Below are 21921 nucleotides of genomic sequence, written 5' to 3' on the forward strand. Positions count from 1 at the left end.
GCCGGATGAGGCCTGTGGCCCTACTCAGGCCGGTTTCTGCTTCCCTAACTAATGCAGTCTCAGGTCCCGCGCAATTGCCAACATCTAGTTTTAAGAATTATATTAAGAATTAAAGCACACCTATAATTCCAGCATTCTGGGTGGCAGAGGCAGGTGGATCTCTATGAGTTCCAGGGTGGCCTGGTCTACAGAGTGAGTTCTAGGATATCCAAGGCTACACAGAACAAGTTGTCTCAAAAAATGACAGAGAACAACAACACAAAATGAATTATTTTGTAGATGTGTTAACTACTGGAAGTAAAAAAAAAAGGAGATAAAATTGATTTTAGTGGTTAAGAGATGGCTGAGCAGTTAAGAGCACTGCTGCTCTTCCAGAAGACCAGATTTGGTTCTCAGAGCCCACGTTGGTCACTCTCTCCTGGACTCCTGTATACATATGATATTCATTCATAAACACACATACAGAGAGAGATAGAGAAAAAGAGAGGCAGAAAGAGACAAAGAGAGACAAAGACAGAGAAAACTTAAAAACAAAAGAAAACCCAGAATGATTTCAGTGCTGACAACACCCCTACAACCATGAGGAACACTCCTAAAACTTACCAGGCTTTCTGTAAGAAATGTTGCAAGCACACCCCACAAATCGCACCACACATGAAGTGTAAGGATTCTCTGTACATCCAAGGCAAGTCTTAGAGTCACTGAGTCTATTCTCAGTGAAAAGGCTGAAATCACAAAGAAGCATGTGTGTGTGGAGCCGAACTGCATATTCAAGAGGATGCTGGCTCTCCAGGGACAGGAGCATTTCAAATTGGAAAGTGGTAAGAAGAGAAAGGGCCATGTGTTCTTGAGACAGAAGGCATTGCATCCACACTGCTAGAATTCTAAATGTCTTCTTCTAGTCATTCAATAGACAAAGCTCAGAGCTAAGCCAAAGCAAGGTAATGGTGACAGGGGCAGATGCCATCAGCAGGATAGCTACCATGTGGATAAGAACTGGATACAGCTAACTATGGTCAATTTACACAATGGGCACTTATAGAGACACTAAAATGAGGTGATCTACATGCATAAAGGTATTTTAAGTGTCATTATTATTATGAGGATTAGTGAGTGACATATGTGTGGTAGGGCATGCATGCCATATGTGGAGGTCAGAGAACAACTTCATGGAGCTGTTTCTCATCTTCCTCTTGTACTGGGTCCTGGGGAATCAAACTCATATCACCAAGCTAAAAAGGCAGGCCATCTCACTGCCCCAGTGAGATATGCTTTCAAACAAAATGCTAAGTGTAGAATTAAAGACCAAAAGGTGGTATGAAAATACTTCTGGAGGGCATTAAGTCAGCCCCAGGAGAGCATCTGACCACTTCCTTCCCCCGGGGAGCATCTCCGACCACTTCCTTCCCCCGGGGAGCATCTCTGACCACTTCCTTCTGTAGAGGTTGATACTTGAAGCAACTAACAAAGATAGATAAACACATTTTTAATCTGGAGAAAGGAGGCATGTTTTTTGTGCTTCTCTGAATTTGTGAACTATTTACAGGTCCTGCACACATGGGGGTTGCCTTGACGACCCTCAAGGCACTTGTAGAGTAGAATCCTTACTTTGCCCGTGCAAGCTTCATTTTGATAAGGAAAGCCACTGAAAGGCTGCCTCATCTTTCTGATTTTTGTATCCATCCTGTCAAAGGGCTCTATGCTGAAGCTTAGGAAGATATCTTTTTGTTTTTAAGTGTGTGTGTGTGTGTGTGAGAGAGAGGGAGAGAGAGGGGGGAGGGGGAGGGGGAGAGGGAGAGGGAGAGGGAGAGGGAGAGGGAGAGGGAGAGGGAGAGGGAGAGGGAGAGGGAGAGGGAGAGGGAGAGGGAGAGGGAGAGGGAGAGGGAGAGAGAGATATAGACAGACAGACAGGCAGACAATTTGATAGAGACAGAGAAGGCCCAGTGAGTGCAGGTGCTTCAGGAGTGAAGTGGAGTCAGATGTCAGAACCCATGGAGCTGGAGTTACATGTGGCTCTGGATGAGAAGATGTGGCCTTGACTCCTGAGTCATTTCTGTGGCCTCAAGTTGAAGTTTTTACCTAGTACTTCAACCTCGGAGACAAAGAAACAGGCAGGAAATGCAAATTATTTCAGATGTATTCTTTTTGTCTTTTCTTAGAAAACTAAGCAGAGTTAATTCTACTCTTAGGAAGTAACACAGAAAGGATTGAATGGCCAGGGGTTTACTTCAAATAAGGCTTCTGGGGGTGGTGGTGCCCCAGTGTAAAGGGCCGACTTGGAGCAAGAGGGTTAGAATTCACATCCTAGCATTCTCAAGAAATCATCCTTATTCCCTTGAGGCTTCTAATATGCCATTCCAATTGCATAATCCTGTGACCCCCTGAACTTCAGGGAGGAGCTGCCACAGCATTCATGGGTAATCATAATACTGCTAAAACTGTAGAGAAACGATAAAAGTATTAAAAATGTCTTCTAAAAATGAAGCTAAGCCTCTTTTTCCATATATAAAAAATAGTGCTTTGGATCTTTGAACTAAATAAGCAAAAGCATTTTTTTTCCCTGCAAGGAATGACTTGTTTAAGAAACATGGATGATAGAGTGCCTGAGAAATATTTAATTTTCTAAAAGCAAGACATAGTTATCTGCCTGTTTTTGTTAGATGGTTGTCAGATCTGGGAGCAATGGATGTAATGGGATGCCAACATAGAAGGATGTGAGGAACATGAATGTTTCAAGGGGCCGTAATGACATGCACATGGTTTGATGGGGCGGTAATGAGGCAGACAAATAGAAAGGCACACAGAGATATGCATCGACGATGATGTAATGAGATGCATAAATGGATGAGAGTAATGACAAAGGCATGGGGGGCATGATGCGATTTGTAAACGGGAGCTTTAAATGGAGAGGGTGGGAAGGGTGGCCCAAGATGAGAAGCAGAGGGAAAGGCTGTGGTGCTGTGTGTGAATGGAGGAGCTAATCACATGTGCACGATGAGGCGGTAATGAGATAAGAATGGGGTGGGATAATGAAGTTCACAGATGGAGGGGTGTAATGAGCTTTGTGGAAGGGGGGGTGGCCACAAGCATAAAAGGAAGGGTTTAATACCAAGAAGAAAGAGATGGCACAAAGAGATTCGGGGACTGAAAGGAGGTGCAGAGAAACGGGATGCTGTAGAAGAGATGGAAATAACAAGATGAGCCAATTAGCACTCTAATGAGATGCCAACATGAAAGGGCATAGTGAGGTGTGTCCATTTAGGGAATAATTAGACACCCACATAGGACGGCTATGAAGGACCCAGGATCTGATGAGACACAGATCAGAGGATTTAGTTCTTACTAAGGCTGTGAAAATGGAAGAAAAAATCTAGAAGAGGCCACAGAGGTATTTAAATCGGAAAAGACATGACAAAGCAGGCGATTTTAAGGATAGCATCAAGGTTTGTTTGTGAAGAGATGGGTTTATGGCTGCTGTGTATAAGGCCCTATAAGGATGGGCTGTGGCTGCTGTGTATAGGGCCCTGCTCTGTGCCCCACACTCTGCTAAGCGTTTAATAGCCTGTATAGGCACACAGCACCTTCCTATGAAGCCCATGACGGAAGGAGCTCATTTCTAGTTTGAAAAAATGAGCTGCAGTTTGAAGACTCCATCTGCCCAGCACATTAACACATTGGTGGTGGATATGGGAGCCCTGCTAGCTGGGTTACTACAGCCTTTGCCTCCATGTCAGTGTTTTAGAAGATCTTGTGGCCAAAAAGTATCAGATCAACTAGTCTCTTGGTTGCTTTCTATCACTGTGATAAGATACCCAAACTAAGGCAACTTATAAAAGAAAACATTTAATTTGGGGCTGGTGGTTGCAGAGGCTTACAGTCCATAACCATCATGATAGGGAGCATGGCAGTAGCTAGGCAGGGAGCTGGAAGAGCAGCTGAGATCTCAGTAGGAGGCAAAGAGCTAACTGGAAATAGCTTGGGCTTTTGAAACCACCAAGTCCACCCCCCAGTGATAAATCTCCTCCAACAAGGCCACACCCTCTAACCCTTCTCAAACAGTTCCACCGACCAGGGACCAAGTATTCAAACACATAACCCTATGGGGCCATGCTCATTTAAACCACCATACCTGGAAGAGATGCAGAGATACCATGACACACATTCACCCCAGTGAATGCACCATTTGCAGAATCTGCAGAAGCTCCAGGAGCTGGTATTTCTCTTTAGCTGATTTTTGTTTGGTTTGTTTTGTTTCCTGTATCTCGAGCTGGTCTTGAACTCCTTATGTAGCCAAGGATGACCTTGAATTTCAGATTCTCCTGTTCCTATCTCCAGAGTGATGGGGTTTCAGGTAAGTAACACCGTGCTTGCTGGTTTATGTAGTGCTGGGGATTGCAAAAGGACCTCTTCAACCCAGCATTTGAAGTAGCACCGGAGGCATGGGAAGTACTCAGGAATATCAAAGCTAGTTTGTGTGCTGACCTAATGTTGTTCTCAGTTCTAGGGAGAAGAAGGCTATGTGAGACACTGGGGTTCACTACAAGGGCCACTGTCTTGACAGGAGTCAGCAGATTCTGTCCATATGAGGCATCAAGTGATTTCATGGACGGCCGTTTAGCATGCAAGGTTTATTTTTGTTTATTTGTTTGTTTTTGTTTTTTTTTGTTTTGATCTCTCTTTTTAAGACCGGTCCCCTACTTTTTTTTGATTGATGTTCAATAGAAACACTAAGTTATATTGAGTATAAACATAAAAATGTACTGAAAATATTGAATTCTGAGAAACATTTTTTTCCAGAATTTAAATAAAACAGAGCTCCCCCCCTCCATATTTGTATAATTGCTAAGGGCAAGGCTTGGAGTGTTCTTAGAACCATGTTTACCAGTTCACAGGACATTTGGGATTCTAACACTAAAACCAAATGCTACTGAGTTCTATTTCCTCATGTGTCTGTCATTGAGGCTATAGATTGGCCCAACCTTTCGGGGACAAACTAGAATTTGTATCTCGCAATAAGTATAAAACCCAAGTGACTACTCATATTTAGGTGCACAGGATCTAAACAGAACAAAACAAAACAAAATGCTAATCCTTTGATCCTTTTCTCAAAAACCTTTTCAGGAGTGTCTTGGAATTGTTCTCAGAGTTTTTTTTTTTTTTAATTTTTATTACTTATTTATTTATTTAATCACAGAATAAGAGAATATAAGAAACAAGTTTCATTGCTTCCATAAAACCTAGTTTCATCTGTGTACATGTGTGTTTGTGTGTACATGGGCACATGGGCATGTATGGGTGTATACATGAGCACATGGGCATGTGTGTATATGTGCACACATGTGTACTTGTGTATGGGGGCTTTATATATGTCTGGGCAGCAGGCAGAATCCAGAGGATGCTCTGGGATGTTGTTTCTCAGGTGCTGTCTTCCTCAACTTGGAGACAAAAATCTCTTACTGCTCCAGCGCTTCTCAAGTCGGCCATTCCCATTGGCTAGGAATCCTTGGGGATCTATCTGCCTCTGCCTTCCCAGTACTGGGATCACAACTCTATGCTACAATGGCCACTTTTAAAAACATGGATTCTGAAAATTGAACTCAGGTTCATGCACTTTTCCAATTAAATTATCTTTCCAAGTCCATCGTTTTTACTGAGACATTCAGCTTGAGCAGTTTCCTTTTATAATGTATCTGGGCACAGATAAATTTTGGTTTATTTCTGAAAATAAAATTCATTTCTAAATGGTGAAACTTTTTATTAAGTTATATAATATACTCATACAGCCACAGTGGGTGTTGGGAAATGCAGACATGAATGGGAAGCCCTCGAGCCCACAGCTTCTGAGAGGCATAGAGGCATTGAAATGAAGTGATTCTTCAGCATGCTGAATGCTCCCCTGGCATGTGTAAGGTTATGGGGACATGGCCAAGGGGATCATTTTGTTTGGAGGAGACTTGCAAAGGAATTGTAATATCATAGCATGCCTTACCATTTATTGAGCTCTGACAATCTGCCACATACTTCCCAAGGATTTTGTACACATTGTCTCTTAAATCTGTAACATCCCGAATTCTGCGTGTAAAGAAGCCGAGGCACAGGGCAATAAAAGAGCAAGTAAATAAATATAAGGAGAGGAGTCAAGCTTGGGTCCTATATTTTTTTTTTTTGTCACCAAACTATAATGCTGCATAAAGACTGGTTAGTGCCTAGTGCTTGCAAGAACTTATATGCTACCCATGAGAGCAGCAGGGAGACCCACTATGCTCTCATAAAGTAGAGACAGTTTATGCTTGCACTAATCACTTAGCAAACAGTGCAAATCTCCATTGGGTTAGAGCAGACATTCCAGAGGGACTGCATACCTTGGTTCCCTTAGGAATAGAGTTATTTTGTTAACTATTTGTGAAAGTTAAAAAAAAAAAGAAATTCCTTGACTGATGCAGAACATCTGGCTGACTGTGAAGGAGTGTTCGTGTCAGTAGTAAAATCGACATGCTTCATTATCAGCCTGGCTTGAGAACCATGGAGGAAATACGATACGATGATAGGCTTGGATATCAGCTAACTGAGAAAACACTTCTATGCTAACTTAAAAATAATTTAAAGCAAATGCTCAGGATACGGAAAGCTTGTGTGGACAGCGAGTAGATAGAAATGATAGTGCATTTTATTAGACTGGCGTAAGGACAGTGGTTTTCTAAGGGGGATCAGTGTATTCAAAAGCAAGGATGGTAAAGGAACAGATTAGTGTATAACAATGGAAAGAAATCTGCTTTTGGATAGTGAATAAACTGTCATTTAGTTAGGTTCGTTGTGGCTACAAAATCATATGTCACCACTTAGCATAATGGCTCATGGGGACAGAATTGTTTAATAGGGGCCCTTAAGGATAGCTGTCAAGGGAAAGGAGGCATACAGTTGAGGGTAGAGATGGTTTAGGGAGGTAGAAGTCAGAATTTGGCTGGATTCCCAAACTCAATGGTCCCAAAGGCATCCATTACGGGCATGCTTGTAGAAATGTCTAAGGGCTGCATTTCCCCTTTTAAGGACTCCTCACTTTCAAACCTCAATTCTTATGCCAGTCATGTTAATTGCAGGTGAATGAGTGTTTGGCTGTGGTGGTGGAGCACTAGCGGTATACACCATGGTAAAGCCTATCTCCTGTTAAGCTACAGCTTCCACTACTACCTCACAATGCAAGCCCGATTTATAGTGTGGTGAGCACACACTGCGGTCAGGAAACTCATCTATCCCTCCTCCCCAATGCCCATCTTTGTTAATTTTGACAAGGTTCACAATCGCTTGTGTGGTTGCTTCCAAAGTCAATTGCAGAGTTAACCCAGAACAAATCCAATCTCTTCTCACCCAGAAAAAAGTGACCCCCCCCCCCCCCCCCGCCCCACTGATCTAAAGACTACACATGCGTTTCCCAAACTGGCTTGCGGGTAGGTAAATGCATTCTTTTCAGAAATATGAACTTTTCATTTTAGGCTGTGTTTTTACCTTTTCTCATTTCACAAATACATCTCTTTTAGTTTGAGACTAAATGCACTTCATCACGTGACTGGCTGATCCTAGCTGGACAAACCATTGGCTAAGATCCAACTGGGTGCTCCTCTGTGTCCAGCAGCCCCACTGCATTTCTCTGGGATTTTCCTCTGTGGCTGAGTGATAGTTGATCCCACATACATACGCATATGTGCAGGCACACACAAACATATTCTCTTCACTCTTTCTTCTACTTCTGACAAACAAGCCTGCCTCCATTTTAGGCTCAAACGCCATGCTATAGTAAAGAGAAACTAGATGCATTCGTGTTTGTGATTAAATCTGCCTCTATAGGGTTGGGCTATGCTTCACCTGTAACTTAATTACAAATGGTTTCTGCATTGCATGTTCCAAGAAAGGGAAACCATGTCTTTGTTTCAAACAAACATTTTGCTACTTTTGTTTCAAAAGGTTGTTGTGACTACCGTTGTTATGACTACCTCATTATGATCACCTTGCAATCATGCCTTTGTTTCAGAAGGTCTTTAGGACTAACTTGTTATACTTACTTTTGCTCTTATAATCCCCCTTTGTCCTCCAAATCTTTCATTTGGGAACCTCTAAACCCTGAGGTATAAAAATCTTGTCTTCACAACTTATGCTGGCTTCTTGAAACTGATCTTAGGAGGATGTAGTCCAAATGCAAGGATAAAAATTTATGCTTCAATTAATTGCTGTGTTAATTGATGCGACCATGATGGTTTAGGTCAATGTCTTTCTCCTCCCATCTTCGGGATCAACAGTTCCTAGTTGTAGCCCTCATTTTCTTTATCCCTTAATCACTGGATGAGCTCCCAGACACAGCTTCTTCAGATGAACACTTGCAACCCTTTTTATGATTCCACAAATTGGGTATTGTGAATAGTGTGCCAACAGACATAGGGCAGACATCTCCAGGTACGCTGACATCATTTCCCCTGGTTATACACCCAGACACAGGGTAGCAGAATCCTATGGAAAAATCTAATTTTAGTTTGTAAAGGAGTGTCCCTACTGCTTTTCCTTGTGACTCTGCCAATCCGTGTTCCCACCAACGGCGTCTAGGAGTTCCCTTGTCTCCATATCCTAGCCCGAATTTAACTTTCATCTTTGAACCCAGGTGAGAAGACATCTCCTTGTAGTTTTGATGTGCCTTTCCCTGAGAGTTAAAGACATTGCGCATTTTGCCCTTTTAAATTGTTATCATCTCTAAATTTTTCTTTTCCGGGCTGGCTAGATGGCTCAGTGAGTAAAGAGACTTTCCTCCAAGCCTTATCACCTGAGTTCATCCTTGGGACCTACATGGTAGAAGGAGACAAGCAACTTCTGATAGTTGTCCTCTGACCTACCTATGTACCCTGAGACATGCGGTCTCCCCTCCAACAAATGTGGTAAAAATTTAAAAACACATTTGAGCATGTTTTATAATAAAAGAACACTATGAAAAATTGTACACATACTGAATGTGTGTTCACAAGTATGTTTTTGTTGTTTGTTCATTTTAAATGGAACATTTGATAAATTTGGAGGAGAATGTTCTAATATGCCAAGGGTCCACCTCCTCTCCCTCCCCCTCCCCCTCCTCCTCTCTGTCCTCATGTTCCACCCCCTAGCTCTTCTCCATCTCCTCATTGTTTTGGTTTTTGGGTTCAGGGCCTTCGCAAATCATTCTCTTAGTCAGGAAAGCTTACCCCAAATCCTCTTAGTGGCTAGTAATTCGTACATTTTATCAAAGGTGCATTTTATTTGTGATCAGAGGAAAGTACTGATGTGTGTTAGCACACACCTGTAATCTCAGCACATGGGATATGGAGGCAGGAGCATCAGAAGTTCAAGGAGAGTCTCAGCTAAATAACCCTGAAACTAGCCTGAGCTACATTCATTCCTATCTCAAAGAAAGCAAAGAACAAAAAGTATCCAAAACCTTACGTTCAATTGCTTTATACAGGTAAACATTAAAGTTTACTTAAAGAAAAATTCACTAACGTAGGTGAAGTCTATTATAAAATGATTTTATTAAGAGGAAGGAAAAATCAATAGATTTATTGAAGAAATGAAGCCCTCCACAGAGCACCTGGAGAGCTCTGTTAATAATTCCATTCATGTGTGTGCTATCCGTCCCTTTGAGGGGAACAAAGCACGGATTATCAGAGAACCAGACAGCTGGGGGATTGCTAACAGTCCAGAATCTGAGAGAGATGGTATCTTTATTGATTCACATGACCCAGTTCCCAAAGCATGGGGAAATCCCATATGCCATGAAAATGAGGTCTCCAAAACTATGCTCATTATGGAAACAAAAACATTTAAATGAAATTTGCAGCTGAAATACAATTTCTAAAAAATGCATCCCATCTGGCTGCCATTTGGAGTTTTGCTTTCTGTCCATGTTGCTTCAGACACACCTGACAGTTCCCAGGGTGGCTGGTCAGAGGGTTGAAGCATAAATAAAAGTGACGCTTCGATCCCGGGCGGAACAAAATGAGACCTGCTGATGCTCCCAAGGGCTTCGATGCAGTGTCTTAAATTATGCTGTTAATGTGATTGAATAGGTAAATGCACAAATAAGCAGTTAGCGAGCTTATGCACAGGATGCAATGTTCAGACCCTCCTGTGAAATTTCACAATTGAGAAAGAAAACACTTTCATAAAACTGGCCTGTGTGCAAGTCTGTGGGGCATTTTCTTGGGTAATGATTGATGTGGGAGGGCTGAGGCCACTGAGGTGGTGGCTCCCCTGGGAAGGTGGTCCTGGGTTGTTTTTATATTTATTTACTTTTTAAACAGAGAGAAAGACTTGAAGTTGGCTGCATGGGTAAGGCAACTGGGAGGTGTTGGGGGAGAGGAAAGAATTGTATGAAATTTTCAAAAAATAAAAATATTTTAGAAGGAAAACGGAAGAAAAAGAGAAAGAAAAAGAAAGAAAGGAAGGAAGGAAGAAGGAAGGAAGGAAGGAAAGGAAGAAAGAAAGGAAGGAAGGAAGGAAGGAAGGAAGGAAGGAAGGAAGAAAAAGGAAGGAAGGAAGGAAGAAAGAGAAAGAAAGAAAGGAAGAGAGGAAGGAAGGAAGAAAGAAAGAGAAAGAAAGAAAGAGAAAGAAAAAAAAAGAGAGAGAAAGAAAGAAAGAGAAAGAAAGAAAGGAAGAAAGAAAAGTTAGTTAAGACACAAGCCAGTAAACAGAATTCTTCTATGGCTTCTACTTCAGTCCCTGCTTTCAGGTTTTGCTTTGAGTTCCTGCCTTGGCTTCTCTCAATGGTGGACTGTGATCCGGATACGTAAGTCCAACAAATCTGTTCCTCCCCATGGTCCTTTTGGGCATGTTCTTTATCACTGTAAGAGAAAGCCATCTAGAACAGGGACGTGCCACTTTTTCTTTGAGACAGGGTCTCTCATTGGCCTGGAACATCATCCAGCCGGCTAGACTAGGTGGCGAGTAAGCTCCAAGGGTTCAGTTGTTTGGCCTCCCAGTTTTCCATCCCTGGGATTACAAGAGTGAGTTACTCTGCCCTGCTTGAATGGTAATCTTCCTGTTTTAGCTTCCCAAGAAGCTGTGACAGGCCTCTGTCACCAGATCTGGCTCACATTACCTTTATAAGGAGGTTGCACTAAGCCTAGCTTAGGACAGAGTATTTCTGTATTATAATACAAAACTTCCTTATGCGGAAGTATCTTTTCCTGATAAACTTAACTCGATTTAAACTTTTGGAAAAAACAGTGCCTCATTCCCTCTGGTTGTCCAGCTAATGATTATGTAGATTTTTCTTAACTACTTTTAACTGGATCATCCTGTTTTGATATTAATAGATTATGAAATCACTATTTTTTCATATCACTGCCATTTTGGGCATCTTGGTATTATCACAAATTTTAATTTTTGTCAATCTGGCCATTATCAACTTGCATAACATTAAAAATGTGTAAGACAGTCTCTGAACGTCTTGTCCTTCATGACTTGGCCCTTTGAGGTTCATTGTAAGTGTTTCCTCCCAGCTTGTGTGTGTGTCTTTAACTTTGCTACAGAATATCTAACTAGACAGAAATTAAATATTTTAGGTAGTTAAATTTTTCATATTTATTTTTAATGATTTTTAGGATTCATGTTCATATTCTTTACTCACTTGTCCTAATTTTTTTCTTGTTCTGAAGTTATTAGATAACATTTTAAAATTTCACTAGTTATTCTTAGGTCTTTAATTTATCTCCACAGTGTTTGATATGAACATAATTATACTTTTTTAAAAAAAAGACTTTTTATTTATCCTTTATGAATTTCCACACCATGCACCCCAATTCCACTTATATCCCCATGCCCTTGCAATCTTCCCCCACAAAATAAGATAAGACAGAAGATAGAATTTTAAAAATCTTGTCATGGAAGCTGCTGTGTGTCACAGTATGTCCCATAGTAAACCCACTCCACCCCCTGCCCCCAGTCCCACATCTCTATTTGCAAGTGTTCGTTGCAGTAAGTCATTGGTCTGCTGTTGCTCTGTGTCACAGAGAACCCGCAGCTTTGGATTTTCGGGACTGGTTTCTTCACGTGCTCTAGCAGTTCATAGATGGTGTGGTGATCTGAATATGCTTGACTCAGCGAGTGGTACTAGTAGGAAATGTGATGTTGTTGGAGTGGGTGTGGCCTTGTTGGAGGAAATGTGTCACTGTGAGGATGGGCTTTGGGACTCTCCTGCTAGCTGCCTGGAAGACAGTTTCTCCTGGTTGCCTTCAGAACAAGATGTAGAACTCTCAGCTCCTCCAACACCATGCCTGCCTGGATGCTGCCATGCTTTCCACCATGATGATGATGGACTGAACCTCAGAATCTATAAGCCAGCCCCAATTAAATGTTGTCCCTTACAAGAGTTGCCTTGGTCATAGTGTCTCTTCACAGCAATGGAAACCCTAAGACAGATGGAGTAGTTGGGTTGGCCAACTCAAAGTCCTGGATCTGGGCCTGGGAGTTAGCTGAGTTCTCCTGTGTTGGCAATACCAGGACAACCTCTACAGTACTGCCCTGGCTACCTCACCCAATGTAGCATATGGCAAGGGGCAGCTCTCTTGTTCTCAGGCCCATAGGACCTTTCTCAATAGGGTCAGCTCTACAGTGCTCTCCAGGCAAGGTACAGGGTCCATTCTCCCTAGTGCTGCAGTGAATGAGGGGTAGGGCCAGCTCTTCTGCTCTTATGACCTCAATGTCAGCTCTCCTGACCACCATAGAAAGCGATGGGTGAGGGGTGGGAGAGCATCTATGCCTTGCCTAAGCCACCTCATGGCAGATTAGGGGCAGTTCCAGCTCTTCCGAGTGTGGTGGCCAAAAAGAGGTGGGAATAACTCAGCACAGTGCTTCAGGTGGCAGTCCAGATCAGGGACAACTGCATGGCCTTTGGTAGTAACACAGGCCTGGGAAAACAACACAGATTATAGCTGCCATGTGACCATGGACCTAGACATGGTCCCTGGCAGTACCATGAGCCCAGATATCCCCATGATCTCAGGTGGCAGCTCAGGCCATTCAGATCAGCATGTTTTTCTCTGCAGCATAGTCTTCAGATATGCACATGGTCTCATATGGCAGCCCAGACCATAGTATCTGCTTGGCCTTTGATGGTAACTCTCAGGCCACAGATATCGACACAGACTGCCCCACCTCCCCGCAGCTTCAGCAGCACCGGGGACCCAGAACTCACTGTGGCCACCTCATATTTTCTGGCTCCTCACCACTGTCTTCAGTTCCATCTTTCTCTACAGTGTACAGCCCTCCCCCTGCCTCAGCTTTGCTTTCTTTCCCATCTCTCCATCACATACTCGGCTATCATCGTGGTGTCGTGACAGGTGCTTGGATATCTTTCTTCGGCCATTGCAGGCTGGTCCCCTGAATTCTGCTTTTTTTTTTTTTTTGTCTTTTAAATTTTTTGATTCTTTCTGAGTTTTGCATTATACACCGCAGTCCCACTCATCTCCCTGGTTCCTAATATCTGCCCTTGTACCCTCCCCTCCAAATAAAACACACACACACACACACACACACACACACACACACACACACACACATACACACTAAAGCATAGAAAACATCTCATGGAAGCTGTAGTACATCACAGTGCGCCCCCAACAGTGCATCTCTCTGTCTACACATTTTCACCTGCAAATGTTCACAATGAGTCACTGATCTGGTTCGAGGTCTCTGGCTTCTGTGACACCATCAGTACTGGATATTCACTTGGACTCCTCCTGGTTATTCTGTTGCTGTCCTGTGTCAGCTTGGATCAGCAGGACTGGCCCTTTCACATGCCCCAGCTATTCACAGATGATCTAGGCCTGGGTGGTAACTAAGGTGGTCAGTCTGCTGGCTCTCTCTTGTTTGCACCACCAGGGTGAGCTCTCCATCACTGCTCTGGCTAGGCCACCTAATCGAGCCATTGGCAGGAGGCAGGGTCATCTCTCCTGTTCTCCTTCCCTCAGGTGGCTCATCCACACTCAGACCTCCCTGCCTAACTAAGCAGCTCTCCTGTGCTGCCTGGTAGAAGTGAGGGGCCCCATCTCCCAAGTGTTGCAGCCAGTAAAGGGCTGGGCCAGATCTCTCACTCTCATACCCTCAAGGCTGGCTCACCTGTGACTTCACCATCAGGGCCAGTTCCACTGTGTAGCTCAGATGAGTTATGAGGTCACTTTCCCAGCATGAAGGGAAAGGGATACCTCTCATGACCTGGGAGCCACAGGTGGTGAGGGGCAAATGTAGGCAGGGCATCACCCCACACCCACTCTACCTCATGGTAGACAAGTGGCTAGGCCAGCTTTCCTGTGCTCACACCCATAGGCCTGCTCACCTGTCCCCCTCCACCAGGGCCAGCTCTACTCTGCTGCACAGACAACGTACAAGGTCTGCTCTCCTCAACACTGCAGCCACAAAGGGGCAGAGCCAGCCCATACATTCTCATAACCCTTGGGTCAGCAATCCTGACTGACTCAGGTGGCAGGGGTAAGGGGGTGGAGGGCATCACCCCAAAAGCTAGGCTACCTCATGTCCAGGCCTGCTCTCCTATGCTCACAGTCTAGGGATTCACTCACCCAAGCCTCCATAGCTCTACTCTGCTGCCCAGATGAGGTGCGGCCTAATTATACATTTTAAGCCTGAAAAGTCACATCTCTGCACACTATTTTATAGATATTTAATTTTGTCCTAGCTGATTTGAAATCTTCTTTCTGTTACCTATGAAACCCCATATGAATTCAAGACTGCCTTTGGACTCTCAAGTGCTGGGATTTTAGTGGTATACCACGATGTCTGGCTCAGACTCTTTTTGTTGTTGTTGTTGGGTTTATTTATTTTATTTTTTTTTTTGGAACTCAGTCTGTAGACAAGACTGGTCTCAAACTAGATCTGCCTGCTTCTGCCTCCCAGTACTGGGATTAAAGGTATGCACTACCACTGCCTGGATTCAGACTCAACTCTTCATTGCTGATTTACTTCTGAAGCAGTAAAAGCAACTCATCATGGGTTAGAGTGGGTTTTCTTTTCATAATAGAAGAATTTCCGTCTTCTAATTTTTCTGACAATTCTTTTCATTTACAATTTAGGTTCAGTTTGTTAGATAGCACAGAGAAGCTGGACCTGGTGGCATAGGTCTGCCATCATTAATGTTCTGGAGGCTCAAGTATGGAGATTTTGTGAGTTCAAGGTCATTGTGGGTAAACTTAGTGAGATTCTATCCCAAAACAGAAAGTAGAGAGAAGGCTGGGGACACATGTGGTTCAGTGTTTGATGGCTTGCCTAGCACACACATACCCTTTGCTCAGGCCTCAGTCTCAGATGAACCCAAACAGAAACAGACCAGCAACAATAACAAAATCAGAGTGAAGAAATTCTATTGCTGTTAAGATTAGGAATAGCACTGTATTCATAGTTTCATCTGGAAAGATGTTTTGCTATGATAATGATTTTCTATTTATGTTAATGACATATCTTTTCAGTAATTCAGGCCTTCCAGTAATGTCTTTGTTAATATATAAAAAACATTTGCTCATTAAATAGTTCATATCTATTGATTGTGGTTTGAAAGTTAGGTGCACCCCATAGACTCATATGTCTGAACACTTAGTCCTTAGTAGAAGGTGCTGTTTGGGAAGGCTACCAAACCTTAAGGAGGTAGTGCCTTGATGAAGGAAGTGAGTCACTGCACATGGGCCTTGTGTTTTTAAATCTCAGCCCCACATCTGATTTACTGTCTGCATCCTGATTGAACTGCAGTGTACCAGCTGGTCACCTGCTCAGGCCGCTGAATCTCCCCTGAGGTGATGGAATGTATCCCTTTAAACTGCAAGCCAGAGCAAAACTTCCTCCTTTCCACTGCTTCTTTTCAGGTATTTTGGCCCAGAAATAAGAAAAGTAAGAAACATAGTATCATTGAAAATGATCATGCCTATGTTCCTTATAGATTAATTGTTGTCATTAAATGTATCTTCTCACTGAATTTTTATGCCTAGGTTATTCTTGATCTTAAATCAGATAACTTTATGATCCTTATATTAAGTTCTAAAAATTAAATTGTCTTGCATTTTTGTGTACACATGATCTGTTCAGAATTTTTCTCTGTGAATCATCACCTTTCTTCTCTCTCTCTCTCTCTTTCTTAGATATTTTCTGTATTTACATTTCAAATGTTATCCTCTTTCCTGGTTTCCCCTCCGAAAACCCCCTATCCCATCCCCCATCCCCCTGCTCACCAACCCACCACTCCTGCTTCCCTGCCCTGGCATTCCCCTACACCTGAGTATTAAGCCTTCACAGGACCAAGAGTCTCTCCTCCCATTGATGTTCAACAATGTCATCCTCTGCTACACATGCAGCTGGAGCCATTGGTCCCTCCAACTCTTTGGTTGGTGCATCCCTGTCTTTCTATAGCTTCTTTTGTGTCAATCCCTACAGCTCTTTCTTGATTGTCTTGTCTTCCTATTAGATAGAAACCTCAGTAGAAGGATAAATGTTGAGAATGATAATAGCTATATTGAGGTTTCAAAAGCCCATATCATATTCTCTCTCTCTCTCTCTCTCTCTCTCTCTCTCTCTCTCTCTCACACACACACACACACACACACACACACTTGTGGATAAGGATATAAGTTCTCAGCTGCTGCTCCAGTGCTATGTCTGCCTGCCTGCTTGATGCCATGCACTTTACCATGATGGCCAGGGACTTAAACTCTCTGGAACTTTAAGCTCTCATAAACTCTTTCTTCTACAAGTTGCCTTGGTCATGGTCTAGAGTAACTAAGACACAGTCAGTAACATTTGATACAAATGTGTGATTAATAAAAGTTTGAATCTTATTCAAATTTTAATGCCATGAATATCTAGAGATAATATTTTTTCATTTGAGCTAGTAAGCATACGCATTATACAAATAATACTAACTTTCATAGTTTTGCAACTTTATAGTACTATATAACGATGTAACACTTCAACTCTGTGAGATTGGTTTGAATTTGCAAGTGGTAAATGCTTTGAATTTTATGTCAAAATTGATGGAAATAAGGAGAGTGCTCTCTGACAATGATAATCTCTTAAATTACAAAACTATAAAAGATAGAGATTATCCTCTAAAATTCATCTTTGTATCTCCACTCTGAATCTTAGTGCATCTAAGGCAGATTTGAATTGTGTTGTATGGGGAAGAGTGACAGAGATGGGAATGGGGCTGGGGCTGGGGCTGGGGCTGGGGCTGGGGCTGGGGCTGGGGCTGGGGCTGGGGAAGGGGAAAGGGATAGGGACAGGGACAGGGATAGAGATGGGGATAGACTGAGGAGAGGATGACACAGGAGGAGTGAGGGAGTGAGGGAGAGATGTTGGGAGAGAGGTTGGGAGAGAGAGAGAGAGAGAGAGAGAGAGAGACAGAGACAGAGACAGAGACAGAGAGACAGAGAGAGAGAGACAGAGAGAGAGAAACTGGGACATAGAAACAAAGGCCCCAATGAATGGCAAAGGCAGGTTTTGAACCTGATCATACTATTCAGGTGTGTGCAGGAAGAAAGGTAAGCTATGCTGCTCTAAACAACAGGAAGCTTCAGTTTTCAACAGAAGAAAAGGCTGGGTGTTTCCCATGCAGCCTAAGTGATGGGATTAGCTATCTTCCATGTGGGAGCTCGTAATCCCAGGCTCTTTCCACCTTCTATCAACCCAGTTATCAGCAATTGCTTTAGTCACCATGGGAGAAGACGAAAACGAAGATAAGCAACACTAACTTTTAAAGTCTAAAACTGGAGCAGAAATGTCTCAAAGCCGAGCCTTGTGTCAAGATGCTGGGGAACTTGATGCTGTCCCTGCCCAGATGAGAGAAGAGCCAGGTGCATTGGTGGCAGCCGGAAGTCACCATGGCGTGCAGTCTAGCCCCAGTTCTGACACTGACTTTCAACAGGCCCCCTTGCCTCCATTTTTAACACGAGAATATGACAGTATTTGTTTACTCAATGGATGCCTATTGTCTGGGTCAAATACTGTATGGCTATAGAAATAAAATGGGAAATTTGAGGAAATCTCTATCTTTAGATATTTGCTGTAGTCTCAGGCTCTTGGTGAGGTTAATGTGTACTTTATCACACATGGTCTTAATTTAATGAATCTTAACGACAGACTTCAGTTCTAAAATTCCAAGTTTCTATCTTAAAATACTACAGTCACATTTTAGGATCTCAAGTATTTGCTTAGATGTGTCTTCTCTGGGCAAGGGGCTTCTCACGAGAGCCTGAATTCTCTAGATTGAAGTTAAAGTTCAGAAGCAGAGAGACAAATGTTATCACTTCCATGTCACTGTGTGTGTGTGTGTATGTGTGTGTGTGCATGTCTATGCATGTGAGTATTGCGTGCATGTGATATATGTGTAAATAAAGAAGTTACTGAACAAGTCTCAGCTATTTTGAATTTAATATGGAGAAATCTTCATAAAAGATGATAGCAAGCAAATATGATTGAAAAATTTTGGAACAGACTTCTTTGCCACACTGTGTACATTCCAGATACCAACATTTTTCTATTCTCATGAATAAACCAAATTACAAAACTTAGAACATTTTCAAAAATTGGCTTTACAGTTAGTTACCTTTCCCCTAGAGGAATATTTATTGGCACGAAGTAGGAATATGAATTACAGTAATAACAACACAACTGGTTGCCAAGTTATTTATTTAATCTCTTAGATCTCGGAGTTGGTGCCAAGTTTTAATTTTCTCCTTGTCTCCAGCTGAAATAGCTAATGATTAAACATTTTTATAAGATTTTTATGCATTGTCTTTAAGCATAATGTAACAGTTGAAAAATTGAGTAAAATATGCAAAGAATTCCATTCACTTCCTGTGGATGTGATTGCGGGATTTCCTTTTTGTTTCAATATCAAATGTCAAATTCTTAAACCAAAGCCAAAGTCTGATGAAACGGAAGTTAAATATTTCTCTGTTGTCAATAGACTCATGAATAAGAATTCTGAAGAGTTCCATATCTCATCCTGTTCTTATTCTTCACTTAAGAGGCATTTTCACAATGTAACAGGCTTCGATTAACTTACCACTTGCTTGTCCTTCTTTACTGTGCACATATGTTGTGTGCATGTGTGCACATGTTAGTGCACACATAAGCAGAGGACAGAGGAGGACATTGATGCCTTCCTTTCTTGCTTTTTGTCTCATTCCCCTGTGACAGGTTCCCTCATTCAACCAGAACCTCACTGTTCCCACTAGGCTGGGCTGGCCTGCAAGTTCTTAGGAGCTGCTTCCTGCCCCCCACCCCCCACCCCCCACCCCAGATCGCATTGCTGGAGTTACAGGTACTTGAGGCCATGTCTTTTAAAAGAGGCTTGGGATTTGAACTTAGCCCTAACCCAACAAGACATCTAAAGCCTTGGTTGTACTTTGAGTTTACTTAATATTGACATGCTTATTTTCCTTTTTCAAAACCAAAACAGGTGGAGGGAGAGAAGGATAAATGCTGGTCAGGTGGTACCAAGTTAGAGCTATACAAGAGGAGACACAGGGCTCTGTTGTGCAATTCAGTGACTATAAATAGTGAAAATGTACATATACTTCAAAGAGCTATAGTAAGAAGGTTTAAATTTTTTTCACAAAGAAATGCTAAATGTTTGAGATTGAGTTATTTACCTGATTTGAATATTATACAAGATATATATGTATTTAAACATCCCATAATATTCCACAAAGGGTACAATTTTTATGAGAAAAATCAGTTAAATGGGGTCAGAGACTATGATCAAATACGTCAGAACCTCTGGATTTCCTACTTGGCATACAGATATGGCTTATTTCAGAAAGCTGGCAATGGTCAGAGAAGCTTTCTGTGGCCCTCTGTATTTGCTACCTGCATTGTGTCTTGCATGGCCCAGTCTACTCCAAAATCCATTATCTCCAGTCATACTTTTCTTTGTGAGGACCACACTAAAATTTTAGCTTCCAAAATACACAAACATGGATTCTTTCTATTCAGTTTCCTGTAGCAACAAAATGCCTGAGCTTGAGACATTTGCAGAATTTTGTTTCTTATGGTCCCATAAGCCAGCATATCTAAGACAAGGCACTGGGGACTGTGTTATGTGGTAAGAACTTGGTCTCTGCTTCCACTACACACAGGACTCTGCCTCCTCTGTCCATGGCAGGAGGCAGAGAAGAATTTTGTAAAAACATATAGAATATCAACAAGTGACATAAATATTACTTATCTACATCCAGTACCCATCACCTCTACAGAGCCCTTGATGGCATTTGTAAGGGTTTTGCCCCATGACTTAATTCTTTAATGTCCCACTCCTTCATTCTATCGCATAGCACATTAAATAGGGTCAATGACATTCGGAAATTTGAAAAGCATCATACTACCTTCAAACATGGCCCCATCACTAACCCCCAAGGTAGTCCAGCCTTTCAAGGCTGGTTTCTGTCTTTGGTCAGGTTTTCAGTAATCATTCCCTGGTCCACACAGCCCATGGTTTTTCTCACAGGAAACTTTGAGCTCACCAGAGTCCCTGTACCATACTTTCTCTGTATCAAGGGGCCTGGTCTATTTTACCTTTTGATCTTTTTCTGCTGCAGCTGCCTGCTGAGGTGGTCTCCGGCTACCATGGGTGGTGGGGGTTGTCAGGTAAGGGGCGGGATGCTACTGCTTCTTGGGCCTCAGATTATATTTTCCTGCCCCTATAGAGCCTTGCCACCCTAACTGTACTTCTCTGCCACTCAACTCATCTTCACTTTCTTGCTTAGTGGTGATTGCTGAAGACAGAAAGATGGACTGTGAAGGAAAGAAGGGAAAAGCATCAAAGGACCCGGAACCAGGCTTCCTGCTGCTCTTTTAAAACTCTTGAGTTTTCTCTAAAATAAAACATTACTTATTTATTTAATGTGCATGTTAGTTCCTGTATATAGGTATGCCTGTGTACCATTCTTGAGCCTTATGCCCAAAGGGGCCAGAAGAGGGCATCAGATCCTGTAGGAGTGGAGTTAGAATTATGAGTTCTAGTGTTATGAGTTCTGCTGCTACCACCACCACCACCACCACCACCACTACTGTTGACACAAGGTTGTACCATGGTTCCCAGTTTAGCTTTGAACTTGGAATCCTTCTGCTCTACCTTTCTGAGGCTAGGATTACAGGTATGCACAGAAGACCAAATTCCAAAAGTAATTAATTAATAAGTATTTTCTGATAATATGTGAAGGGAGAAAAAGAAAGGACACTTGAACTGTTAAGACAAAATGCAAATCACTTAAAAGCAATATTAAATCTGGGTTTAATATAATATGTGTGAGAAGAAAAGCATTTACCTTCTGCTGTGGAAAGGTGGACTCTGTCATGGCAACTTCAAAGCTGTGCGCTCCCGTGTCCTGCGTCTTCTCCCATAGGGCTTTGAGGAACTGCACAGACCCACTCTGAATGGACAGGGGCTCAGGAAACAGGCTCTGAATGGGCATATGGATGGAGACACTGCATTACCTCTGGGCCCAGTGATACAATCTAATGAACTCCAAGATACTACATAGGCCTGCTTTGAACTTTCACATAATGTAACTTCAAGTGGTACAACAGAAATCTATGCTAAAGAACAAATATATGATTTAGCTCACACTTCTGAGTTTCTAAGAGAAATTTTAAATTAATAAAAGTTTATATTCTTGCCTATATAGACATACAGTCTTGTAATATAATGCTATCTTAATGATTTCCCAATAACATTACTTAGTCGGAAAAGGGTAAATATAAATATTCATATTTACTTTTTCAAGGATCTGAGAATGAAGGCACACAATGAAGATCAGGGTTCAAAAGATTCTATTTATATACAGAGTGAATTATGAAAAAAGAGATCAAACCAAGAGTTTATTTTCTAGTTATGTAATGTGAACATTC

General features: G+C 42.3%; 1 protein-coding gene across 4 annotated transcripts in view; it reads right to left on the bottom strand.

Moving 5' to 3' along the window:
• Veph1 (ventricular zone expressed PH domain containing 1) overlaps positions 1 to 21921 on the bottom strand; it is a 213456-nt gene that overhangs the window by 41564 nt on the left and 149971 nt on the right. For all 4 annotated transcript variants that reach the window (XM_021158192.2, XM_021158191.2, XM_029474775.1 and 1 more), the window contains exon 11: positions 21339 to 21473. In XM_021158192.2, coding sequence (XP_021013851.2) covers positions 21339 to 21473 — 135 coding nt within the window. The remainder of the gene's footprint in view (positions 1 to 21338; positions 21474 to 21921) is intronic.

Source organism: Mus caroli, chromosome 3, assembly GCF_900094665.2.
Source record: "Mus caroli chromosome 3, CAROLI_EIJ_v1.1, whole genome shotgun sequence".
NCBI lineage: Eukaryota > Metazoa > Chordata > Mammalia > Rodentia > Muridae > Mus > Mus caroli.